Source organism: Phocoena phocoena, chromosome 3, assembly GCF_963924675.1.
Source record: "Phocoena phocoena chromosome 3, mPhoPho1.1, whole genome shotgun sequence".
Taxonomy (NCBI): domain Eukaryota; kingdom Metazoa; phylum Chordata; class Mammalia; order Artiodactyla; family Phocoenidae; genus Phocoena; species Phocoena phocoena.
Genome location: NC_089221.1, coordinates 56,386,325 through 56,404,590, shown reverse-complemented (window position 1 = coordinate 56,404,590; position 18,266 = coordinate 56,386,325). Strand labels below are relative to the sequence as shown.

Sequence of the window (18,266 nt, the reverse complement as noted above, 5' to 3'; positions counted from 1 at the left end):
GTTCCCATGAGGGCTGGACCATGCCAACTGCTCAGATCTCTGTAAAGCTGCTGCCCTGACTGCCAAGATGTGCCCATCAAGGAGTCAGTTATTCTCTGGCTCTCACCTTGCACTGGAATAGTAAGGGTTTCCTTCCTCTTCAAACCTCTTAATGATGGGCTGTTTCAAAGTTGCTTCATCAGCACTGGAGAACTGAAAGAAAAGCAACAATGAGTAAGTCTGCTGCAGGGGAACAACAGATCCACTCAAAAGAACCTCAAGAAAAAAGGGGCAACAGATTTCATCAACAATAATGTTACAACCAACACCTCTGCACACTGATGTATAGATTACGTGTGATGCTTTAACATACATGATCTCACCTGAGACATGAGTATCAAATTAGTGTGCTGTTATATCTCCCTTATCAGAGCCAATGTCCTGAGGCTGTTTAATGTCAGGTCAAAACCAAAGGCATCACATATTCCAGCAGGGTATAGCAATGGATGTGAATTATACAATATAACAAAGGGCTATATTACATCTTGTAGTTTCTGTATAAGGAGGTGGAAAAGTAGGATATTTTCATTCAAAATAGCTAAAATTTTAAACATTTTAAAGCTTAAAGGGATAAAACAATAAGGCCCATTTTAAATAACCTCTTCAATTTTCCAGATGGCTGAGAGATTTTTCCCTAATTAAAAATGTAATGGCTTGCCCATCCGTATTGCCAGAAACAAGTGATAATTCACATGTTAAAATCTTTATGCAAACTAATTTTGAAATCCTGAAAAGTATTTTCAACTTAAAAAATATTCCACACCAAAAACCAAGTGATTTTCTTTTCAAATAAATCCAACCTTTTATGTACTTCCATCGCTTAATATCATTTATAGGTCCAGAATTTGGAGGGAGAACCACTAAAATCCTATACTTTCCTTTCACATATAAAAATAGATGAATTCATATATCTGTATATCAAATTAATCAAAACACAACTATTTAATAAGATATCGCCATGCTGGGCTAGAATTTAAGACATGCCTTCAAAATATCAGGTAGAATTTCATATCCCCCACTCCCCACTACATACACACAAAAGTAAAACTTTCCTCTGGCTTGGATACTAGTTAGTACTCGCACCTGAAACTTCAACTTAAGTCTGCAGAGTTACTGTTGCTTGGAAAAGATAGCTGGGGATGTGAGGCACGGATGAGATACATTCAGGGAGGCAGGAACCACCCTCTGGCTTTATATTATCCCCACTCTACAAACTAGGCGGTTGACCAGATGATCAATCTCTAAATGGCAGAAGTGAGAGCCTGAGAAGGCAGGGCCTCCTCCACATTATGCCTTGTTACGATGAAACAGTGCACCTAAGCAACTTTAGGAACATGCACCAATCATTTTATAGGCCTGCTGTTTACATAAAATAGTTGTAAGTTATAATAAAATGTAATGCAAAATTTCAGATGAATCTCTAACAGAGACACAAACAAAAGAATCCATCTCAAAAGCAGCTATTTGCTGATTTGCTTTTCATTAAGCTTCCAGTGCCCTTTCCCTCCTTCTTCATTGATACTTTCACGGTATAATAATGGTATTCAATTCTCATTACACAACGGGGCCCTCCCACTAGAGGTATCCTTAACAACAATCTAAAAGTAAAATAGGAAACACAAAATTCTGCTGCTTCAGGTCATAAAATCAAAGACATAAGTCAGATTTATTTAAATCTCACGAACTGCAAATGACTAAGAATCAAACATCTTTATGCCTCAGGCACCCAGAGACAAAAGAGTTTGTTAAGTGTTTTCTTGGAGATTCTGAAAAGTCTGTAAATTACCACAAGAAGGTACTTCAGGTGAAATGGCTCTAAAAAGAGAAATGGAAAATGTATAAGTGTAAGTTGCTAAAACAATTTCCAGGTCAGTGTCTTCTAGATAAAGCCAGGCCCTGAACGTTGGAATCCTAGCCACAAACTTGGAGGGGTTTTGGGTATGCTGCTCCCTGGCTCCACGTGTTCTGGTGAAAGTCAAACCTGGAGACAAAGAAACAGCATTTACCTGTTTCCCTTCCCGTGCTCTTTGGTCCTTTGCTACTGTCGCTAGCACATTAGCTGCCTGCTCTCCTCCCATCACTGAGATGCGAGCATTTGGCCACAGGTAGAGAAATCTTGGGCTATGGGGGGAAAAAGGAAAGAATGATCAAATGAATTCACTGTACTACATAGAGATTTTCAGAGGCCCATGTTTACCTTTTAAATCAGTGGTTCTTCATTCTGGCTGCGCATTACAATTATCTGGGGATTAAAAAAAAAAACAATGCCTAGAACCCACCCCAGAGTAACCTCCTGCAGTGGGGCTTCAGCATGGTAGAATTTTTAAGTTCTCCAGGTGATTCTGACGTCTGTTTTGATAAACAGTATTTTTCCATTTCATCCAAATTTACTGGGCAAAAAAGTATTCAAAATACCCTCTCATTATGTGCAGTTATGTGCTGTTTTCCATTCCTAAAATTGGTGATATGTGCCTTCTCCCTTTATTTTTTAGTTTTAACAGGGGATTCTCAAGTTTGTTAACCCTTTTAAACAAAGCAACTTTGGGCTTTCCTGATTCTTCTATCATTATAATGTTTGTACTTTATTATGTCCTGTTTTTATTTTTCTTGTTGTAATATGCTGCTCTTCTTTGAACCTCTTCAGCTGGCTGCTTGGCTCACTGATTTTCAGCCTTACTTCTCTTCCAGTATATAATATACAATTAAGTCTACACACCTCTCTCAAAGCAAGACTTTAGACACATCACACAAGTTATGACATGTAGTATTTTCATTATCAGCCATTCCAAAATATTTCCTGATTCCCACTGTGGATTTCTTCCAAGTGGTACTTTTAGCATTAAATTTCATTTCACGCCTCCAGATGATACAGATTATGGTATAACTGATTAAGATTTGTGAATGTCATTCTGTATTTCAAATAGCCTTGACGTAAACTGACCATTCATAATGATCCTTGAAGTATGATTCATGCTTTCAGAGAAAATCATGACAACCACCTACCTAAATGCTCTGCCACACATCCCATAGTTTCCAGCCCCGTAAGAGCCCCCGATAATGACAGTTATCTTTGGCACATTGGCACAGGCTACGGCAGTCACCATCTTGGCGCCATCCTTGGCAATTCCTTCAGCTTCGTACTCTCTACCAACCATAAATCCTGTGAAAACAGAAAGAGAGCCTCAGGGTGATGAGATTAGTGTGCAGAAGTCATTTTCACCAAGGTACTAGAAGGACGTCTTGCCAACCTTATATTTTACCACAGGCCTCTCACCCTAATAAAATATTTATATGTGAAATATGCCCCCCACAAATTTGCATTAAAAGGTAAAATAAAATTTTCTCTAATCATTTAAAAAATTGTTTAAGTGGTTCATCTGGATGCGCACAGAGATCCTCAAACAAGATAAGAATGCAACGTATCTTCAAGAAATTATCTCAGAACAACAGCTTGGTGATGAAAGAACAGGATACGGCAAGCTAAGGAAAAAGTACTATGGCAAACCCAACTGTGAGGGCTTTAGGATTCACTGACCTGGTTTAAAATATAGATTATTCCTTCTGAAGCACTGCTTTAAAACTTTGATGAAATAAAATTAATGTTTCATAGAGATGCTGAGTCCCTGTCAGCGACTCAACAGCAAGATAAAAGAATTCTCATGATAATTATAGGATCCTTCTACTTCTCCAAGCTCCCACCCCCGGCTCTGTTGAAACTGGTCTGCAGCGTCACTGCGCTTTCCAGGCCTTGGGGTTCTTCCTCTTCACCTTATAAACGTTGAATCAGGCTTCATTTGTCTCCCTCCACACCCACAGACGCACAGGCCTACATGATGGTCGCTGTTCTTGCTTTGCAAATCTCCAGCAATGGGTAATCCAATTCAATTAAACCATTTTTTATGGATCACCTGTACTTGCTGTGGATACAACAGTACTGATGTAACAAGCCCTGCCCCCACCAGGCACCATCTGCTTCCTCTGGTCACCTCCCTGCCCTCTGAACTGGGCCCTCAGAATAGCTCAGAGACTCCTTTATCTATTTTATCTCGACTCCCTGTAACATTCCCACAATAGCTATCTCAAATATCGACTCTCCTTAAAAGCCCTCACCCACCACCCACCACCCTATCACCCCACAGTGCCTCTAGTCCCCGTGAGTGATTCTGCCTTGAAAAAGAAGACCGAGGCCATCTCACTTGGCTTTCTCTAACCCTTCTGTTTCTCACCATAAAGAACAACATAATCACGCTGCCTTTCTTCCTTTACTCTCATCTCTGTGGAAGAAATTAGAGTTACTCAAAGATTATCCCTGAGCCCTTTCTCTTCTCTCTGGGTGTTATCTATTCCCACAGCTTTAAACGCCATCTCCATGTTCTAAGGATGTCTCGACGTTCGCCTCCAGCTAACACACCTCTTCGGTGCTCAAGACTTTTCAACTGCCCACCATGTATTTCCAAATGGATACATTTGAGGTCCCTCAAACGCAATGTTGAAAAACCAAACTCAAACTCTGCTCTCTGACCCCCACTCAACAAAAAATAAAGCACAGTGAAAATGTAGGAATCTTCCATGCACACAGTCTAACTTACTGGTGGTTAATAAATCATGAGTCATTATTAGAAACAAGGTCTCTGGCCTAGTGAAGCTTCAGAGTACTTTTACCTGCCCTCTTAGAAGGTTTGCCACATAGGGCCCTCTCTGGCTGCCACCTGGATATAACTCCTCTCAGGAGTCATCTAACCAGATATCTTAAACTTAAGAACAGCACCAGATGAAGATGTTTTAGCACCAGTACAATGTAAAGCCCTGCTGACTGCCAAGGCCAAACTCCTTCTCATAAAGGCATGCCTGATCCCAACAACTAATTAAGGACTTCTTCCTTTGAACCTGAGATAACCACACAGGACTTAGAAGAGTGGTCTCCAACATTTTTTGGCACCAGGGACCGGTTTCATGGAAGACAATTTTTCCACGAGTGGGGTGGCGGCGGGCGGGGGGGAAGGCTCAGGCAGTAATGTGAGCCACGGGGAGCAGCAGAGGAAGTTTCACTCCCTCGCCCACCACTCACCTCCTGCTGTGCGGCCTGGTTCCTAACAGGCCATGGATCAGTACCAGTCCACGGCCCAGGGGTGGGAACCCCTGACTTACAAGACTGGGGGAAACATTTTTTTTTAGCTAATCAACATATCGGAGTGCCTCCTGTCAGGCACCATGCAACACACAAAAAGTATAAATAGGAGAATCATAGAATGCCAGGAAGAAGAACTCTAGAACCCTAAGAGCCCTTAAAAATCATTCCACCTGCCATGTTAGGATCACCCATGGAACATGAAATCAGACAGTTGACATCGGTCTTATCATTCTCTGGAGTCAAAACACAAATCACGGAACTTCCCTGATGGTCCAGCGGTAAAGAATCTGCCTTACAATGCAGGGGACACGGGTTTGATCCCTGGTCAAGAAACTAAGATACTACATGCCAGGGCAACTAAGCCTGTGCACCACAACTACTGAGCTCGTGTGCCTCAACTAGAGAGCCTGCATGCTGCAAACTACAGAGCCCATGCACTCTGGAGCCCATGTGCCACAGAGCCTGCGCGCCACAACTAGAGAGAGAAAACCCCCCGCCACAACTAGAGAGAAGCCCGCGCGCCGCAACGAAAGAGCCTGCGTGCCACAACTAAGACCCGACGCAGCCAAAAATTAAATAAATAACCTTAAAAGAAACACCTCAAATCCCAGACTTTGGTTCAGGATGTGCATGTCCATTTAAGATGTTGCTTCAGGTAGAATTAACTGCACGATGAAAGATAAGGAAAAGGGAGGACCACAGCATGTACTTAAAATCCTTTATGGGGAACAAAGTACTGGGAAAGAGACCATGGGTCAGATAACACCCTCCAGCACTCATGAGAGTGTTACTGGCTGAGAACACTCTGCTGTTTTCCGGGTGGGTGGGTGCACATGTGCAGGAGTAAAGGAAGGCCACTCAAATGTTTGATACACTTGCAACTCAGAAATTGCTTCACTCAAAAACATGGATAAATTCCCCCAAATACTTAAGAGTCTTGAAGTGTTAACCTTTAAAGATAATCTAGAGAGAGCATGTCCAATAAAGCTTTCTGTTATGATGGAAGCATTCTATGTCTGCACTGTCCAATACATGAGCCATACTGGACACTGCAGCTCTTGAATAAATGCACCCAAACTGGTTAAGCTGTTTTCTTTTTCTTTTTTTTTTGGGCTGCGTTGGGTCTTCATTGCTGCGTGCAGGGTTTCTCTAATTGCTGACAGCAGGGTCTACTCTTCGTTGCAGTGCACGGGCTTCTCATCGCGGTGGCTTCTCTTGTTGCGGAGCACAGGCTCTAGGCATGCAGGCTTCAGTAGTTGCGGCATGGACTCAGTAGTTGTGGCTCGCAGGCTCTAGAGCACGGGCTCAGTAGTTGTGGCTCACGGGCTCAGTTGCTCTGTGGCATGTGGGATCTTCCTGGACCAGGGCTCGAACCCGTGTCCCCTGCATTAGCAGGCGGATTCTTAACCACTGCAAGGCCACCAGGGAAGTCCAAGCCATTTTCTTACCAGTAATGTTTTGAAGAAACAGCAGAGGGATATTCCTTTGGCAGCATAACTGGATAAAATGAGCTCCCTATAAGCAAATAAAATAAAAATCTTTTTAGTGGGAGGTTAACAAATTTAATCATCATTTACCCTGCAAACAACACATTTGGGTCAAAGAAAGAGTACCCTTTGCTTGGCTAGTCTGACCTTATAGTAACAGTAATAATAATACTACCATGGGGACCCACTGTCAATGGAACGTGATTACAATTTGCACTGTTTTGCACAGGCACCTGTGTGATCACTGGCACATGACTGCAGGCCAACTCCTGTATCAGAGATGAAGTCAACCACTAATATTCCAAACAGCAAGTGAAACTTCAGGAACAGAGAAGAAGAAATTGCTTGTCAATGAGAATTTCTGAGCCTCACCAGAAGGCAATTCTCTGGTTCTCGACTTTAAAAAAGATAGAATATAAACCCTTCTGGGATACCTACGTTTTGATAATCACTTGAAATTCTTTCAGGCACCAAGATTATAGTAAAAATATATCTTTCTTACCAACATACTTGAAATAAAGGGGATTTTTTTTTTTTTTTGGCTGTGTTGGGTCTTCATTGCTGCACGTGGGCTTTCTCTAGTTACAGCAAGCGAGGGTTACTCTTCGTTGTGGTGCACAAGCTTCTGATTGCGGTGGCTGCTCTTGTTGCAGAGCACAGGCTCTAGGTGTGCGGGCTTCAGTAGTTGTGGCTCGCGGGCTCTAGAGCGCAGGCTCAGTAGTTGTGGCACACGGGCTTAGTTGTTCCGTGGCATGTGGGATTTTCCCAGACCAGGGCTCGAACCCGTGTCTCTTGCATTGGAAGGCAGATTCTTAACTACTGTGCCACCAGGGAAGCCCAAATGGGACTTTAGATGAGTGCTAGACACCTTTTAACCTTGAGTTTAGGAAATTAGTTATTTAATGACACAAAAATATAACTATTCCAGGGGCTTCCCTGGTGGCGCAGTGGTTGAGTCCACCTACCGATGCAGGGGACACGGGTTCATGCCCCGGTCTGGGAAGATCCCACATGCCGTGGAGCGGCTGGGCCCGTGAGCCATGGCCGCTGAGCCTGCACGTCCAGAGCCTGTGCTCCGCTACGGGAGAGGCCACAACAGTGAGAGGCCCACGTACTGCAAAAAAAAAAAAAATGTATATATAACTATTCCTTTCCCTATCTTCTAAAGATTATGTGAGTAAGAAAACACTTAAAGCTGTGTCCTTTATATTTTACTCTCTATTTGCAGATGCCTTTAACTTAGCTGGAAATGCCTTGGCAAGTACAAGATTGCAAAGCAATTGCTCGACCTCAAATACGAGAACGAGGAAATCACACAGACTTGTGGGGCTTACCTCAACAAATGAAATGTCAGACAGAGGCCAAACATAGCTTTCCTCCTGGATTTATCTGTGACAAGCCAACAAATAAAACAAGGCGGTGTTTGTTGGCCTCAGTCTGACATACCTTCTATTGAAATAAGTATATTATATAGTCATTAAAAGTCTGTGTATTAGGGGCTTCCCTGGTGGCTCAGTGGTTAAGAATCCACCTGCCAATGCAGGGGACACGGGTTCGAGCCCTGGTCAGGGAAGATCTCACATGCCACGGAGCAAATAAGCCTGTGCGCCACAACAATTGAGCCTGCGCTCTAGGGCCCACGAGCCACTACTGAAGTCCGCACACCTAGAGCCTGTGCTCCGCAACAAGAGAAGCCACCGCAATGAGAAGCCTGCACACCGCAACAAACAGTGGCCTCCACTCACCGCAACTAGCGAAAGCCTGCACTCAGCACCCAATGCAGCCAAAAATAAATAAATTTTTTTTAAAAAGTCAGTGTATTAGAAATATTTAATATTTTGGAAACGCTCACTATACATACTATTAAGTGAAAACCAGCAAAACTTCCCTATATATGGCAAAACCAATTTTGTTTAAAAAAAGAGGGGGAACAGAAAAAACTAAGGAACCATAATAAAATGTTACTCAAGGTTATTTCTGGCACGAATGTAGGTGACTTTTATTTTCTTTATTTTTACTCTCTTATTTTCGTCTTATAATCTCAGTGGGAGAACAAATAATGAACAGCAAAATCCAGAAACTAACTTTACTAATAAAGCATTCTGCCAAAGACAAATTCTTCCTAATTAGGGTATGAAAGTGCTTAATTGCCTGTTACCTGCCTCAGTAAGAGAACTTTTACCTTGTTATTCACTCTATCATTTGAAGAGGAAAAACAGGGCTAAACTTTTTTATTTTCTTAAGAAAATATTTTATCAAATAAGTACATGAATTACATTTATCCAAGTTTAGGTAAATCTGAGACAATGATGTATGAAATTGAATACTAAGCCAAAATATATTCATGAATTCCCTCTTTTAAAACCAGAGCTTCAGTAACAAGACCCACTATCTTTCTGTTTCCAAAAAGTGAAAATATAATCAAGTTAAACGGATTATGGGATAGAATAGAGCAGGTCATGTCTCAGAACCATATGAACAGTATGTCTGAACCCCTCGAATGCATGAAACACTTTCAAGACAAGTATTCCTATATTCTTAGAAAATGTATACATCATCCACAGCAGTTATAATTCAAGTATTAAAAGAACTTTCCTAAAACAAACATTTGTATTTTTAACAGTGCTCAAGACAGTTCATCATATTCACGTAAACCTCCCTAAAGCTGTTTCAAACATTTAACACGCACACACATACATGTTCACACATATAGGCACACAATGTTCTGTTTGCTAAGGCATCTGGTTAAATATTTTAAAGCTTTTATGCAATAATTTTCATTCATTACTTGATAATGTTTAAATTAAAACAGAAAAACCTTGAAACATTTTTAACAGTACTTGCCTTTTTTGCAGATTCAGAAAAGAGAACTCCATTGTTTCCAACGATACCTACTGGGTATCCAAATATTCTAGCAAATCCTCAAAAGAAAATTGAAAAAAAGATGTATATATTTCAGAGGGCTTTTAATTCACAACGAACAGACATATTTATACATTGTTTAATTTCAAATCGATGTTTAAAATGTAGAGATTTCGTCTATGGTATAAAATAGCTCATGGCATAATTTATTTCTAAGGTACTGGAGGCTGGGTTTTTTGCTTTCTTGAAAGGGGTGTGTTACATATAAAGTTATCCACTTGTCTGACCAACCAGTTTGGTTAGATGATTGGATTAGTGTCATCCGTTCATTCATGTAACATATATGAGTGCCTACTATGTACCAGACACGAAGGGTATTCTGATATAGAACAAATCAGACACAGATCCCTTTAAAGGTCAATGTTCAGAGCCATCGGCCAGTTTTAGGTGCCTAGCTTGCCTTAAAACGCCTGAGGTAATGGCAGGCCCTTGAAATAAAAGGGATAAACTCAGCAAAGACAAACTTTTTTAAAAAGCAGGAATGCAGTCAAGCCTGGTGGTAACCGAGTTTAAGGTAAGAAATCCAGTTAAGCTTAGAGGAATAAATCACTACACTTTCATTTTCTCTGTGTTTGCATCTTTTTCTTTCTCCTTTCCACAAGTTTGGTTTTTGTCTCAATATCACTTCCACTACCACTACACAAACACACACACACACACACACACACACACACACACACACACACACACACGAGAAATAAGAGAGAAGAGCAAGGGGGAAGAAAACCCTGTTATTTTGTGAGGTAGACACTTTAGGTGATTCCAGGAGGCTATTTTGTAAATATGAAGGACGTGACTAGAGACATTCCCAAGAGTGATTTTCAACAAACCTACTTGACTATAAATAGGTGTCAAATACTTGGAAGCCAAGTGTCAACAAACTGTGCTTGTGAGAGGGGTCACAGGAAGCTCAATGCCTAAGTTCCTGGACCAGGCTCTGTGCCCAAGCTCAAGCTTGGACAGGCTGCCACTAAGACCCCTGGCGTGGGCTGCCCAACACAAAGCAGGTGCTCGAAGAATGAATGGATAAGAGAGAATGTCAACCTACTGACAAGCCAGAACACCGAATTTTTTAACTTATTTTTGTTCTTTACTCTGGCTTTGCCTTGATTTATTTTTTAAAATCCTTATGTTTATTTAATATGTTAAAATGAAACACTGATTTGCCGGTCACCTTGATTTCTCTTCGTCTTTCAGACCTAAAATCCCAACCCAAACCCTAGGCTACACATCCTAAATGGCACTGCCACTTAACAGAGGCAATTCAGAAAGGGGCAAACCTCCCCAAAGTACTAACAATCCACTCTGGGTCCTGACCCATCCCATAAAAAGAGCTGGGAATCCAGCACGTGTCTCAGAAGCACGGTGCTACCCCTGAAGGTGTTCTGCCCTGTGAGCTGTTTAAACTTTCCATCCACCCTTAGTCCTGCTGAGTAGGGCGCATGCCCCACTACACTAGGGTCACCCATGGAGGGAGCACCTTCACCAAGTTCCTATCGGCCAAACAAGAAAGCAAAATGTCTACGAAACTCCTAGGCCTACCTATGGCAAGTGCGGGGGCAGGAGGAAAGCTGTAAGAACTGCCAGACACCTGATCCTTACAAAACTCTGTCCTTCTCCCTCCTCACTCCCTCACTCACTCATGGCCCCCGCATTCATCCCTCCCTCCTCCTTTCATGCCCCCTCCCCCTCATGCCCCCTTTCATCCTCTCTTACTACCTCCTCACCCTCTCATTCCCCCTTCGCCCTCTCATTCCTCTCTTCTCCCTCTCACTACACGCCTGCCGCCCCCCCGCCCCCACCGCCGACCCAAACCTTATTTGAATTCCGGTACAGACAAGAAGAGATGGAGATCTACCATCTGGTAGATCTACTCCTGGTATTTTAGGGAGCAAAAGTACCACAAGTATTTTAGCAAGTCCAGGGCAAATACATAAAAACAGATGACAAAGCCAGCCCATCCATCTCTGAGAAAGAAGCAGAAACAGTTCTGACTTGTTTTAAACGGCTGCACAATGAGGGTTACATCCTGAACTATTTGGGGACAAATCCTGTCTATATATCAAAGAAAAAGCTCTTAATCACTTAAACACCTAAATACAAACACATAAATTCCACTTCCAGTGTGAACCCTTCTCTTGCTCATAAATCAGACCAGGAGAAACTGCTGTGACTTATCCTTAAGCCTCAATGTATATTTGCAATTTGGATTTTTGCAGCTAGTTGTTTTTTCTACTCTGGTATGCTGTCTTCAGATTAACTACTACATTTTGGAGCTTCTTTAAGACCAAGTAAAATGCCCATATTTGTTTTGCCATTTGTCCAAAATAGATTACTATGGACCTGGTGTCTATGTTTCAAATATTTCTTCAAAGGCCTACGAACCTAACAGTTTAGGTGAATGAATTAACTTTTATAAACATTCTTATTTTGTTTTTTCAGACTTGGTATTCTGTCCTGTATTCTCAATCTAGTCTTTATGTGGATCAACATAAGACCTACACAGAGGCGGTGAGAAGGTTTAACTCAGTCTACAGTCTTCTGGGAAACTAAAACATCACACGAAACTTCACAGTCGAATTGAAGACTAAAGAATAAAGAAGACAGGGCTGAAATTTTCAAAATAATTATAGTCATCCAGAGAAATTTTTAAAACTACAAATATTTTTGTTAATTTTACTATGATAAGAGCCTTTTTATACAGCTAATGCTACAAAGTCACAGAATAATGGTCTGGACCAGAGCATCTTGCCCTCATCATTTTAAATTCTGGATCTATGAAGGCATTCAGCTACAAGTGATCTTTACGAAACAGCTCCTTTTGAGTACTGACTCACACGTTTATACTGCTCTAAATAACAAAGCCCATGCCAAGTGCATCAGGGCCGTGAGACAAGAGATCACTTATTTTCAAAGCAGCATAAAACGTTCACATTTTCAGTTCTTCATCTTTATACCTGTAACTAATGTGTCTCCATATAAGGCTTTAAATTCATTGAATCTGCTTCCATCCACGATTCTAGCAATGACCTAAGAGGAAAAATAACAATGTCCCTGAGCAATTATATTATAAAAGAATTTTTGCATTCAACTTATTTGTAAGGAAAACAAATTTGTAATGAAGTTGTCACTTTCACAAAATTTCACCCTACTCAGAAAATCTTCTCAATAGAATTTCACTTGATATGCATGGTTAATGCCCTGAAGTCATTCTTGGCCCTGATTTTACACTTTACTATAAAAGCAACAGCTCCATGTTGTATACCAGAGAAGCACAGAGACTACATGGGCTGGTTGCTAGACTCACAGCTTCAGGGGCTGTCAAATGTATTGACCAAGAGTCAGGGATTCAATCAGAAAGCAAGTCCTACTACATGCCACAGGGAATCATACTCAATATTTTGTAGTAACCTATAAGGGAAAAGAATCTGAAAAAGAATATATATATATATATATATATATATATATATATATATAAAACTGAATCACTGTGCTGTACACCTGAAGTTAACACAACATTGTAAATCAACTATACTTCAATTAAAAGATTTTATTAAGAAAAAAAAAAGAAGAAGAAAGAAAGCAAGGTCCAGCCTTACAGTCAGAAGACTTAGGCTCCAGTCTAGGGTATAACATACGATTTATTGATTTATGTGTCCTAGAGTAAGGTATTTAACCCCTCTGAGTCTCGGTTCTCACTTCTGCAAAGATGGAACAAAGTTGTGAAGATATGATGAACTAGTAATAAAGGAACCTAAGAAAATAATGCTGAGATGAAGAACCAGCTCTGACTCCCAGCTTCTCCCAGCTCTACCACTGGGAAACTAGAGTCACAGGCTGGTTACTTAGAATCCCTGAAGCCTCAGTTTCCTCATCTGTTTAAAAAAAAAAAGTAATAACAATAATAATAATACTTAAGAGCTAATAACATTGCCTGGTACTCATCAAAAGGTAGCTATTATTAAGCCTTCAATAAAGGTTCATTGATTCTGAATCTGATACACATACACACACACACATATAATTAATCTACACAGAGTCAAAGTTACTAGCTTATCCTCCATATTCATCATTATATATCAGGACTATTTCAAAGTGTTCTAAACATGAAGCATATTCCAAATTTTTTCAGAAACTATTTTAGATGCTACACATCATTTTTTCTATCCAGTTTGAGCTTCCTTTTTCCTGTTTACCACATCAATCAAAGCCTTATTTTATAAGCTGCAAAGGCTGAAAAATGAGTGAATAGCTTACTTTGAATTATGTTTTAGCTACTTTCCTAAAAGGTCAAATAATATAATGGGGATATAACAGTTGTCTAAGTGCTATGTGGCTCCAAAACTACACCTTTTGAAAAACAAACACATGGCGACGACCATTCTTCCACACAAAGATAAAGCCACTCAAAAGGTCAGAGCAGCCTAGGGCCACTTAACGTGAACCCCCTTCTACTTGCTTTACAGTGAAGTCCACTCAGCTACATAAAATACACTAACTCATCTGCACAAAGACTCAAACTTTAGGAAGCAGACATATCATATGGCACTACTCCTATTTCTAGGAGCAGAAATCAATGCTCAGAGAGGTTCAACCCCCATACCACTGACTAGGGAAACAAGAACTAGAACCTGGGTTTTTTTTGTTGTTTTTTTTTTTGCGGTACGTGGGCCTCTCACTGTTATGGCCTCTCCTGCTGTGGAGCACAGGCTCCGGAAGCGCAGGCTCAGCGGCTATGGCTCACGGGCCCAGCCGCTCCGCGGCACGTGGGATCTTCCCAGACCAGGGCACGAACCCGCGTCCCCTGCATCGGCAGGTAGACTCTCAACCACTGCGCCAGCAGGGAAGCCCTAGAACCTGGGTTTTTCAATTAATATCTCAATGTTGTCCCACAGCTCCATATACTAGTAAGACCTCCATACAAGGCTTATTTGCAATTACAGAAAAATATAATAAATTAACATCACAATGATGAACATGAATCAGCAAAAGGTAGAAGTCCAGGATACAATTTAAGAAGGCAGAAGTCTATCTTTATAAAAAGATATCCATTAAAATGAAATTGAACTGCCATGTAGGCATGGATTCACATCTGTTTTGCTCATTTCTGTACCCCTAGTGCCTGAAACAATACCTTCATGGAAAAAGCACTCAATAAATACTGTGGAATAAATGAAAAAAGTGATTATGCTTGAAAGAATGAATCCTTAGCCACCTAGAAAATTTGACTATTAGAACTCCTCATTTTTCAGGCACATCAGATTGTAAGTGCCAGGTTTTTCTATGCCTGTAATTAATTAAAAAGTCAAACTGAAAACCTAATTGTAGGGGCTTCCCTGGTGGCGCAGTGGTTGGGAGTCCGCCTGCCGATGCAAGGGACGCGGGTTCGTGCCCCGGTCCGGGAAGATCCCACACGCCACAGAGCGGCTGGGCCCATGAGCCACGGCCGCTGAGCCTGCGCGTCCGTAGCCTGTGCTCCACAACGGGAGAGGCCACACAGTGAGAGGCCCGCGTACTGCAAAACAAACAAACAAACAAACAAAAAAAACCTAATTCTAAAACTTATAGTTAACTAAATTACCTTGCTAAAGTGAAGTACCAGTTGAAGATCCATTAAAATCCAGCACTTAAGACCCTCTAACAATAATAGGGTATTGCCTAAAGAAATATTTGTACATATCCATAAGTGGGATATTACACTCATCAATTCATCCAAAAAAATATTTACTGAGTGCCTACCATGTCACCAGGTACTAGTATAAGAATCAGGACCTAACCACAAAAAAACATTCATGAAGAAGTTTTAAATAATGGGGAGATGTTTATAATTTAAACTGGAAAAATTAGAATTAAATATATATATATCAATATATGTATGTATGTATATACTATCTGAACTACATAAAAATGTATACATACACACTAAGCCAAAACACCAAAATATTGGCTGCTTTCTCTGCATGGTGGAATTACAAGCAATTTTATGTTTTTCTGTATTTTCTATATTTTTCACAGTTAGTACAAAATAGTTTTATAGTCAAGGGGAAACATAACAAAATATTAAGGCACAGAATCTGATATTAGGACAGTTTCCTAATTTAGAAAGTATCCTACCAGATATGGATACTGAACAAAATAAAAGACTACATGCTATATGCAAGCACTAAAAATTGTCAATCTAAACTACAGAAGACAACCTGTAACCATAGCAACATCTTCAACTGCAATCAAATGTCTAATCTTTGCTCCTGTCATATTGATCTAAAAGGGTATGTTTTTTCCTTTCAACAACTTACTGACATTTCATCCATTTCCCAAAATAAGAACCCAAAAAAGACATAGCTGGAAATTATACAGTTGTGCTACATCATTCCTAATGTCCACAGGAATATGGAGTACTAAATATGGACAAAGCAAGCTTAGTCATCGTGCAATGAAAACTTTCCAGTAATTAAGAGGTTTCCCCCCCTCTCTCTTTTAGTAAGATATCTTCCCCTTATATGTCACTCCTTACTGAGACCCACAACAGTCCCTTAGTTTAGGGACGAACATATCTAAAACAGACTTCAGCTCTGAAAATGGATACACACAGCTTGTAGTTCAAACAAAGTTTAAACACATGGCATAAACTATGATAGCATAGCTTACGGCTCACAGTTCCACTTTACACACCTCTCGGACATCAAAGTTCCTCTTAAGGTTGGCACCAACTATTCCATACAATTCATCAGCAGGCAATAAAGGATCTTCAGAAGGTTCAATGGTAACCTGCAGAAATATAGAACAATCACATTAGCCTATTTAAAGACATTATTTCAAGGTGACATAAGCCAAAATGCTTTGGGAAAATAAAAAATATAAGAACAGATCCAACTCACATCCATTTTCTTCTGATAATTTAGATTCCTCACGATCTTCCTAGCTAAGTGAAGGGCATGATTATCATCCAAAGCGTAGTAGTCACTTACTCCAGACTTTCTACAGAGTAAAGCACACTAAAAGAATCAGAACAGGGAAAAGGAAAATAATTAAATATCTTAAACCCCAAGTATCTTCTCTCATCTAAGGATGACGTCTTTTTACTTCCAAAACACTTTAATAACTGTCATCTAATTTGATCTTCATAACGTCCCTGGCAAAACAGTATTAACCTTGTTTTACAAACAGGAAAAACTGAGGTACACAAAAGTTAAGTACCTTGTCCTAGGACCACCAGTACCTGCATAAGAACCCACACCTTCTATTTTTCAATCTTGACCTTCTTCTACTGGACCACATTTAATGCTCATCCCGTACACCTCTGACAAAATCGTATATGATAGATAAAGTTCAACCACAGCTGGCACGCTTTCGTGATGTAGTTGGTAACAACAAAAAGTGTTTGTACCTCACTGAGACCCCAGTGAAGATGCCAACTACGGCCTCTCATTTATGAGAGACTGCTGAGGCCTTCCTTACCAAGTTACACCCCAAGAGTAAGCTGCTGCAGGTAGCACACACGAAGGCTTGAAAACGCTGTTCCTCAGATCAATGGTGAAAATGGGTATTGATAATATGGAACTGTGGTAAGGGCCTGCTCAATTTCAAGTTCAACGTGAATAAAGCATGGGTGTGCTCTGGTTCCAATTAGATGGCTTGTTGTTTCACTTGTAGATGTACTATGACTTTCTAATAAAGTATTTTAAAAAAACACTATAAAGTCAGGCAAAAATATACACTTAAAGGGACTTCCCTGGCAGTCCACTGGTTAAGACACCACGCTTCCACTGCTTCCACTGCACAGGTTCAATTGGTCAGGGAGCTATAAGATGCCACGTGCCACACAGCACAGCCAAAAAATAGAAAAATATATATATATATATCTCTGTGTGTGTGTGCACGCACACACATACACACACAACCCCTGAAAAAACAGAATTTTAGTTCATTTTATGAGCAAGAACTAAGCTGCCGCGATCTAAATTTTGATGTCTTGTCTAAGGAACACACCAAATCCTTAGGAGACGTCTTAGAACTGGGCTCTTACAGTGGTTTCACGTCACTGTCCACCTCGGGCTTGGGTGTTCCTCAATAAGAGCAAGGACCATGTGTGCTCCTCTTTATAGTCCTCCAACCCTTTGCAAATAGCAGACCCTTCAGTTTCTTTAATTTGGTAGGACATTTTACAACTGACCCTGTCTTCCAAATGCTTCACAAATACCAGCTACAACTGCTGACTTCTAGCTACACTGTAGTAACTCAGTAAGCAAAGAAAAGCAGAAGGGACTGCTTCCAAATCAGTAAATATTTAAAATAAAATGCCCTTTTTTTAAAAAAAAATTTATTTATTTTTGACTGCATTGGGTCTTCATTGCTGCACATGGGCTTTTCCCTAGTTGTGGAGAGCGGGGGCTACTCTTTGTTGTGGTGCACGGGCTTCTCATTGCGGTGGCTTCTCTTGTTGTGGAGCACGGGCTCTAGGCACACGGGCTCAGCAGTTGTGGCTCACGGGCTCTAGAGCGCAGGCTCAGTAGTTGTGACGCACGGGCTTCGTTGCTCCGTGGCATGTAGGATCTCCCCAGACCAGGGCTCGAACCCATGTCCCCTGTATTGGCAGGTGGATTCTTAACCACTGTGCCACCAGGGAAGTCCTAAAATGCCTTCTTTTAAAAACTGTCTAGCATTTACCAAAACAACAGGAAAGGGAA

General features: G+C 40.8%; 1 protein-coding gene across 3 annotated transcripts in view; it reads right to left on the bottom strand.

The window, feature by feature from the left end:
- Positions 1-18,266, bottom strand: part of MCCC2 (methylcrotonyl-CoA carboxylase subunit 2) — a 61,530-nt gene that overhangs the window by 3,061 nt on the left and 40,203 nt on the right. For 2 of the 3 annotated variants that reach the window (XM_065874264.1, XM_065874265.1), the window contains 8 exons: positions 16,458-16,557; positions 16,252-16,347; positions 12,537-12,609; positions 9,498-9,578; positions 6,619-6,681; positions 3,043-3,199; positions 2,046-2,160; positions 107-192 (listed from right to left, as the gene is read on the bottom strand). In XM_065874264.1, the coding sequence (XP_065730336.1) occupies positions 107-192; positions 2,046-2,160; positions 3,043-3,199; positions 6,619-6,681; positions 9,498-9,578; positions 12,537-12,609; positions 16,252-16,347; positions 16,458-16,557 (771 nt within the window). Of the gene's footprint in view, positions 1-106; positions 193-2,045; positions 2,161-3,042; positions 3,200-6,618; positions 6,686-9,497; positions 9,579-12,536; positions 12,610-16,251; positions 16,348-16,457; positions 16,558-18,266 lie in introns of all 3 variants that reach the window. The other variant, XM_065874263.1, reaches the window with a different exon arrangement.